General features: G+C 38.7%; 1 protein-coding gene across 1 annotated transcript in view; it reads right to left on the bottom strand.

Moving 5' to 3' along the window:
- The window catches only part of Crb1 (crumbs cell polarity complex component 1), a gene marked incomplete at its 5' end in the record, with an annotated part of 56,093 nt that extends 47,314 nt beyond the window's left edge, over nt 1-8,779 (bottom strand). The window contains 3 exon segments of the mRNA XM_008830395.1: nt 602-696; nt 2,361-2,913; nt 7,826-8,779. Of these exon segments, the coding sequence (XP_008828617.1) occupies nt 602-696; nt 2,361-2,913; nt 7,826-8,779 (1,602 nt within the window).
- Between the last annotated feature and the right edge of the window lie 346 nt (nt 8,780-9,125).

The raw sequence follows: 9,125 nt of genomic DNA, 5'->3' as shown, positions 1-9,125 counted from the left end.
AATTGTTTGGGTTGTGTGTTATTTGAACTGAGAGAAGATGGTACATAAGCCACAGAATTTAGTTCAAAACTGTGACTGTGCTACTCAGATTATTAATATTTAAGAAGTTCTGATGTGTAGTACTGAAAGGCTCAGGACAGGGAAAAATTGTGGCAAACAGTAACTGGACGCTTTGATGATATGGGTGTGATGGTATGCATGAGGGTATGCATAAAACGACATGCAAAGGATGTATTGCTGGTCCTCTTTTGTAGGTGAGGAAGCTCTACAGCTTCCTCATGGCCATGTGAGCTACCAGAGGCTTATATTAATAGACAGCAGTAAGCTAGTATGTGCACATTTACTGTGTAGTCTACAAGAAGCAAAGGCAAGTACCACTTGCCTCTTTCTTCAGCACCAACTTGAAATGACTGAAAATGTGGGTTTGCAGTGGTTTTGGCTCACTGTCACACTCAGACACTCAGGGCAGGTGGAGGCAAAAGAACATGTTGGTCATTGTATCCTTCACACCACGTTTAATAAACTTCTCACACAGGCTTCTCTATGTTGACTAAGCCTGAATTATTTTTCTCTGTTTTGTGATGAAACATTTGAAATGTACCAAATGAACTGGGTGGGTGGTAGCTTCGAATGCTACCTACACTCAAACCCTTGAGGCACCAGCTGGCATTGGGCACTTGAAGAACACTGGTTGAACTGGCAACAAAATATGGGAATTTTACAGGTGAGATAATCTATCTGTTACTTTACATTGCCAGTTTCCATATGTTTTTGGATTTTAAATGTTTTTTTACGTTGTTAACGCAGAATAAAACCAAGTATTACTGTGTCCAATTCCTGACTAAAGGAGCAGAGAAAAGGGCAATAGACAGGGGTGTGGGAGAGAGAAAAGGGACAGGAATAGCAGGTTGACAGAGAAAAAGAGAAAGTATAAAATAGGTCCGTGGAACAAGAAAGATAGTTGAAAATTAATGTTCTCTGTGATTTACAAGTTACTAGGCACTTTGCACACATTATCACTGGTTGTGAAGATTATTACTCCCAGGTGCTTCTAGTTGCCCAAGATCCCATAACCAGGTGAAACTGAAGCTTGGTCCTAGATCTTCTGGCTCCCAGTTTAGCGTACTTCCTCGCTTCCCATCAGCTCTGCCTCTGAATTAGTGATGCAGTATTATCACCCATAACCAGGTGAAACTGAAGCTTGGTCCTAGATCTTCTGGCTCCCAGTTAGCGCACTTCCTCACTTCCCATCAGCTCTGCCTCTGAATTGGTGATGCAGTATTATCGTTTCAGTTCTCAAGGCCACTCACAGAGCATTCAAATAAAAATACTTTTTAAAAGTATAGAGCCTATACTATTTATCCATAGTCTATTATTAATGTGATTTAGCCTAGCTTCAAATCCTCCTTTCTTTATTTATAGTGCTGGGAATAGAACCCAGGACCTTGTGCTTGCTAAGCATGTGCTCTGTCATAATTTCCTAAACTTTAATTGCTTTATCTATCTATCCATATAAATATATACATATGAGATAACAATACTTTTTATATATGTCTTTCAATATAACTAAATGACTTAATTCTTGTGAGTAGTGTATTACATTAAAGCCATTTCTATAATAACATAGCAATGATTCATTTATATATATTTAGTGCTGAACCTAGTATATGGTAGTTGTTGAAGCTCAACAAATGTTCAAGTCATAGCAATGTGTTTCCTTCTTTTCCTTTGAAAGCTCATGAAGAGCTGACCATCTCCGATAAACAGCTATTTAGAAGAACATGAAAAGTGTGTGAAGAGTTGACCCCGAGAAATGGTATTTCAGAGGGTTTGAACTTCAACTACCTTAAGAAAATTCAGATTTTTGTTGTTGTTGACTAAGTAGAAGTAGCTGGGCATTGGGGTTAAATTTCATGGACTTTTTCAAAATGTCTGGCTAAACCTATGGGGTGCCTTTAATAGTTTATATAGACAGTGCTATTCTTGTGCAGTTTGATTGTTGTAGAAGTATATAGCTGGAGTTTGTCAGGTACAGAAATCACGATGCCAATAAAATCAATGCCAGATTTTCATGACTCATTGTAAATAAACCAGCCTTCTTTGAGATGTATAAATGAAAACTATTTTATGATTGATGGGTCAGAAATATTCTCTTCACATATAAAATGCTTAAGCTGAGTGTGGTGGCATGTCCCTGTAATCCCCACACTTGGGAGGTTGAGGCAGGAAGGTTGTGAATTAAGGCCAGCTTGGACTACATAATAACACCTCATCTCAAAAACCAAAGCCAAAATCAGAATAATTGTAATAAATTATTTAACAAAATACAATTTTAGCATGCGCTTATTGGTATGAATTACCTTACTTTGCAGATGTCATTTCCAGGACAGCCCTCAGTCACATTGACAAGAATTGCACCATGGGATGCATTGTGTGTTGAAATTGGGAAGAATTCCAGATTTTTTTCGTTTAATCTTATGTCTTGGATACAGCCTTTGAAGAAGCCACCATACACTTCAGTCTTTTGCTTGTCAGGCAGGCCACCAATGTAGATGACATTTCCTCTTTGGATGGTCCACGTAGGAGCAGAAATGAATCCTAGGTTTTGTGAAGACTGATACAGTCCAATTTCATTTGGTTTGATTTTCAAAGATATTAAGTGGACATTTCCATCACCAAGAACAAATGTGAGCACTAACTTGGGAGAGCTCAGAGTCAGCAGTGCTAGTTGGCCATGTTCTAGCCAGACACGGACATATTGATGAGTGCTGTTTTCCAAAGCCAGAAGTAAGCCTGATGGCTGATGTGTTTGAACAAACAGGGAGAGGTTGAGATTCTGTCTGTAATTCTCATCGAGATTAAAGACAGCATATCCAGGGGAGTCATCTTGGCCAAATCTGCCTGCCACATACTCTTCAACGTCAAAACAGAAGAGGAGAAAAAAGAAATGAAAACTTCACACATACAATCAGACAGACTTTCTCAAGTTCAGGGCAGGCCTATTCATGAGAATAATAAGTTGGTTTCATTTTCTGAGCTACTGAGTTTATCATCAAAATAACTACATTTTGACTTTTACTAGAGGTCCATTGATCACAGAAAGAAAATGAAGCTTTCCACACTGAGAAACTAAAGGGCATTCCTACCCCTGCTCTGAAATAGTAGACACTACTGTGCTCCATATTGGTGAAATAAAGTTTTGGGCAAGAGCACTTCATGCACCTCTGTTGACACACTCTCCAGGCAGCATAATTTCTGCTGTGTAGAGTCATGCTGAAGCAGACTTGTTATGAAGCCTAATGGCTTTTTATAAAAGATTAAATAAAAAATCAGATTAACGACCCTCCCCACTTTGGGGAAGACCCGCCACATAGTAAGAGACATGGCAGTTGAACAAAGAAAGAGGAAGGCTCTTTTCTAGTCCTGGTTAGGGAAAGGTGAGACATAGGAACAGAGAAGTCTCAGACAATGTGAAACATTGACTACCTTTAGCATTTCCTATGGTCAAAGGAATTAGAAATGAACTGGTATGGTGACATAATCAATGTGCATCACCTCAGGAAACCTTTGGTTATGTGTGGAGTGAACTTGACCTTGAAAGGCCTTGGTAACTGTGGAAACAAAAACTCCTGCTTTTACAAAGCTCATAGTCTAACTGAGGAAACATACCAGAATAGATAAGGAACACTATTTCATAGCATATCTAGAGTTAAGAAATCATGTGGTGCAAAATATGAAGCAAAAGACAATTGGAGTTTTGGGTGGTATGGAAATGTAATTTTAAGTAGACTTATCTGGAAGAATTCTCTGAGAAAGTGACGTTTAAGCAAAAACTCAAAGAAAGGAACATTAAGGTATAATAATTTGAGAGGAATGATCATGGTTCGAATCAATGGCAGTCTAAGGATGGTGAGAAATGACCATATCTAAAAATACTTTGAAGATAAAAGTAATGCAACTTTGTATTTCTAAAACTTTTGGTTTAAGCAACCAGAGCCTCAAGCTTTTGTTTATAGGGACGGAGAGAGAACCTGGAGAACTGGAGGAAAAGTTTTCGGGAGGAAATGTGAACCCACATTAAAGTTGAGCTGCCTTAGGTGATATCCACATGGGAATGACCACTAGGTAGTTAGTATAAAGGCACAGAGATGTTCTGGAATAACTAGCATTTTAGATTGTTCACTTATATAAGTGATTTAAAGCCATAAGTCCGAATGATATCAGTAAAAGAGTGGATAAATAAGAGAGAAAAGAGGGTCAAGGACTGAGCCCTTACATTTTAGACAATTAGAGGCAAAGCAGCCAGAAGTACAGTCAGTGAGACTGAGGTACCCAGAGAGAGTGAGATCCCATAAACCTAAAGGAAAGAGCTTCTAGGAGGATGAAGTGTTCAGCTGTGTTAACTGGCACTTAGAGGTCAAGTAAGAGAAGGACCGAGACTTGACCACTGAATTTGCAATGTAGAAATCATTGCTGAGCTTGACAAGAGCACTGTCATAAAGATATTGCTGCCTTTGGGTTTTCACATTCGAGTTGTACCAGAAAAAAAGATCATATTCTATCATGTTTAGATATCATCATATGGTCCATTGAAGTTTGTATGAAAGTAAGACATATTTTAGTGTAGCTGAAGTGCAGTGAAACTTGCTTAGACAACCATCTGTGTTTGAAGACCTCTGCCATAAAAGGCAACCCTTTCAGAACTCCGACTTGATTCCTAGAGGAACACTGCATTGTGAATGTGCATTTGGAGACCACCTGCTCCAGGCAATCACAGGTAGCTTTCAAAGGTACTGTGAGATAAAATAATCTCTTTGAAGAGGTTAACATCGCTGAATACACCATGGCACTTTTATATAGGATAAAATGTTTAATAAGAAACTATGGCTCTTGAAGCCCTTGGGTTTTGAGGATAGGCACAAAATCCCTCAAACTCAGGGGGCCGGATTCCTGCTGGTCATCCTAGGATGCCTGCAGCCTCACTTTGTGGATCAGAATAAAAGACAGGATGCAGAGCTGGGTTTCTCTTTTTCCTTAGAAGCTTGACTCTCCAGTAATCCTATTCTTCAGAAATCACAAGCAGGTAGTCAGAGTGTGTGATGTGCTACAGAAACACCAGAGGCCACATAGGAAGGACTTGGCTATGAACGTGGAAGATTTGAGTCTAATACATACTGTTGATATGTCCTAAAGAGAGATAACATGTTCAGATGAAAAAAAATAATTTTGACAAGTTTTGGTGATTGATGAGATATAAGATAAAATTTAATGAGAGTAAATAGAGGACATTTATTATAGTAAATGTGACTCATAAGTTTAAGACTGAAGCAAGAGGACTTCATAACATCACAAATGAAAATGCCTCAAAAACAAGATGAAGAGGAAACCAGCTGCCAAAAAGTTTATGTAGTGCAAAGCCGAACAAACAACAGCACGTTGTACAGAAGGAGGGAAGTCATGGTCCCGTGTTGCTCTGTGTCATCAACCACATTTAAGTGCCACCTTTCAGAAAAAAGACAGATAAGCAAATCTGTGATAAAATGAATGAGCAGCTGCTGAAGCCCTGTCATATGGAAACAAAGGAAACTGGGATGTGGTCCATGATGAAAGTGGCAGTTTGGAGAAGAAAGTTTTCTTCAAATATTAGGCATTCTCAAGAGGAGATGTTAAGATTTACATGAGAATGCCTGCAGTGATTACAGTGGAGTAGCTATGAAAGCGATAGGCAAGTCATAGGTTAGATAAATGCGAGGAGACAAATGTTGAGAAATTGGAGGCAATAGAATGAGTGAGTTCTGTATTCCTGAAGGAAGTTAAACAGAAATTTGGGACACTACACTTGTTAGACATAGCAACATAAGAAATTCAGCTACAGCATAAAATCTGTGCATACCTACAAAATCCTAATTCTAATAGAAGGATAAAATTCTCAAGGTCTAGGTGTACAAACGAAGATAAACATATATAAATTGCTTTTACATCACAAATGTTCTCCAGAAGGAAAGATGTAGGTGACCCATTCATTCGGAGCAACATCCTAAAAGCTCCATGTTCTGACACATGTCACAACACACTGAATTGAAATAACTTTGAAGACAGACTAAGCTAGGAAAACCTCAGGAATTCTGATGGGAGCGTAAATGAATTTCAAGATCAACTTCAACTGATAATATATCAATTTCTATGCTTTTTGTGTTACTTAGCCATCTAAATCCTCTATCCTGCCTGTCTGCTCCTTTTAATGTGTCTGATTATGATTTGGGTGGCTGCCATCTTGCTTTTTAGTGTCTTTCCTCTGTCTGGAAGAGACATGAAGAATGAAAGATGGACTCAGAGTTTTTGTTACTGCTCTTGAGTATTTGTTGTTGTTACAAGAATAAACTCTACAGAACACATTCCTCACAGACCACAGCAATGCAGGATATTTTAACTTTATGACTTGACTCACCTTTTCTTTTAAATTTTTCTCAAGAATTTTTAGAAAGGGAAGGTTTTTTAAAAAAATTCTTCCTATAGTCTCTTGATGTCAAAATTTCTTATGGGGTTAAACAGTTTCAGAGAGAGAGAGAGAGAGAGAGAGAGAGAGAGAGAGAGAGAGAAACACTATATTGTTAGGGAAATAAGGAGATTGTAACCAAATTGGGGGTTGGTATAAGAGTTTAAGATGTCCCAAGTTGGAAAAAAATAAAGAAAAACAGAGCCCACTGGACTGGCATCTCTAGAGTCTATTTCTTAGGACAGTCAGTACTGCCACAGTGTTAACCTCTTGGGTCACTGCATCTGGAAGCCAGTCAAAATGAGTCAGCATCTGTTTGTTATTTTGTATATGTAGTAAAAATATTGCCTTGGGTCAATTAAATTTTCTTCAAAAAGTGAACCATTGCCTCAGCATAATTTCACCTTTTCTCCTTTAGAAATAATCACAAAGCATCATGCCATTCTATTTAAAATATCACATAGAGCAGTAGATGTCATACCTCATTGTCAAACAGGTCCATGATGGTAATGAATATTGTGGTCAGGGGGAAACCCATGAATAGCTTCTAATAATTCCTGGTCATTTGAACATGGAGTAGGGTGTAGGCTAAGGCTGGTTTTAATTTTACTTCATAGAAAGCAGAGTAGACTATTTACCAGATGTTGTCCTACTTGGAGGTAGTTACTCTTAAGATTTTAGAGTAAATTGCAGCTGAACTTCAAAGCAGCTTGTTAGAGTTCCCTCTCAGACCTTTTCAGTGTGTGAAAATAATAATAAAAAGAAGCAGGTAGGTATTGATCACTAACAACAGCAATCTTTGGAATGATGTTGGCAGTAAAGGTTTTGAAATACATTTCAAACTGATTTACTAGAGAAATCATATCAATTTGTTTATGACATTTCCCAACTTTGACTACTGTTACATTTTCTGTACAATTTTTCCCCTTAAGATACCTATCTGCTTTATATAATGAAGCCCTGGAAAAGATAACTTTGAAGAGCCCTTGTGGTTTGTCATCCTGCTAAATTTAAGCATGACTCTTGAGGAAGTATGTGTAGTGATTGAAAGATAGCAAGGAAGTGAATATTTACTGAGAATCTAGTCAGCATAAGATACAGTGCTAATCTGTGGCATTGGCTATTTTGTATTTCTCTGCCCAAGTAAAGAGAGGAAGTCCTAAGAACACACTCAAAATTAATATACATATCTGTCCCTCTTCTATTCTTGTTAGTGAGTGAATGCTGCCCTAAGTCCTGAGGGTCACTGTGGTTCACAGCAGAAGTAGCTGCCTGCCTACTTCTGCACCCAGCTCTGCTCCGCACACTCAAGCACCCAGCTCCTCTCACCTTTCAGACAGTTGGGGCCATCATAGGGCCTGTAGCAGTCACACTGGAAGCTCTGCAACAGGTTGATGCAATGTCCTCGATTTTGACAAGGTTGACTTTCACACCAGTGCTTTCTCATGCATCCTGCCTTGACATTTAATGACAAGCCAGATGACTTGTTCTCCTGAGTAATGTGATTCAAGTCAAATTTAATATCTTGGAGACAGCCTACAAAGGAAGGTGTGGATGGCATATTGTAGATGGTAGATAGGGAGACACTATTCCTGGTTGTTCCTACAGGTAAGCCACCTAAAAAAGAGTTCTGAAAAGCACACATTGATGGATGGGTTTCAACCAGAGAAGCTTCAGTGGTGCATTTCTCCTCACAGGAGCAGTCAGTCAGAGTAAGGACCACAGCTTCCGCAAATGTTACCTCCACCGAATGCCACTCTCCATCACTGGTGTTGTGGGCGATGGACAGAAGCACCATTGACTGATTCTGGACTTGGATTGCTAGGTGAACACAGCCACTTAGCAATTCTAGCTTTAGAGACATGTCCCTGTTGCCTTGGAAAAAGAGAAGTGCATTGGACTGAACGGTCTGAAACCTGAAGGATATGGTACAGTCTGAGGGTGTGGTTGTAAGTGAGCCACTTATGACCTGTAGGAAGCCATTGCCCTCAAAAGAAAGTGTAGTGACAGTTTCACACAGGGACCCAGTATAGCCAGAAGCACACTGGCAGCTGAATCCGTGATGGCCATTTTGGAAGTGAGGGACACATGTTCCATTATTCAGACACTGGTGATGAGTGCAGCCTCGGAGAGTCTTGGCACAGTCTTTTCCTTCATGAAACATTCTGGAAAGGTCATCAATGGGGCAATGGCAAGTATAGTTCCCAGGCAAGTTCTCACAAGTACTACCATTTTGGCAAGGGTTTGGTGAACATTCATCAATGTCTTCTTCACAATGGATTCCTGTTACACAATAAGCAATAGATTAAAATTATCTATACATAAATATTCAGAACTTTTGTATAAATGTTATATATTATCTACAAGTTTAGAGTAAGGGCAGAATTAGGACTGTAATGGAATAAAATATAGTTCTTGAGGAAAATTAAAATCAATTATATCACTTACCTGTGTTATTAAAAAAACAGCCATGGCAGACTTAGCATTCTTATAGAAATAGATGATTTGTTAAGTATAGATGTTGGCTCAAATTGTCATTGTCAAGCATATACATGGCATTAATATTATAGAAAGAAAACAAAAAGGGGAAATTCTGCTTTTAGCAATGATCTTAGATACAAGTGATTAA

This window comes from Nannospalax galili, unplaced genomic scaffold (genome assembly GCF_000622305.1).
Source record: "Nannospalax galili isolate Female #2095 unplaced genomic scaffold, S.galili_v1.0 scaffold113, whole genome shotgun sequence".
Classification (NCBI taxonomy): Eukaryota; Metazoa; Chordata; class Mammalia; order Rodentia; family Spalacidae; genus Nannospalax; species Nannospalax galili.
The sequence above is the reverse complement of the archived record's forward strand: the minus strand, read 5'-3'. Positions and strand labels throughout refer to the sequence as shown.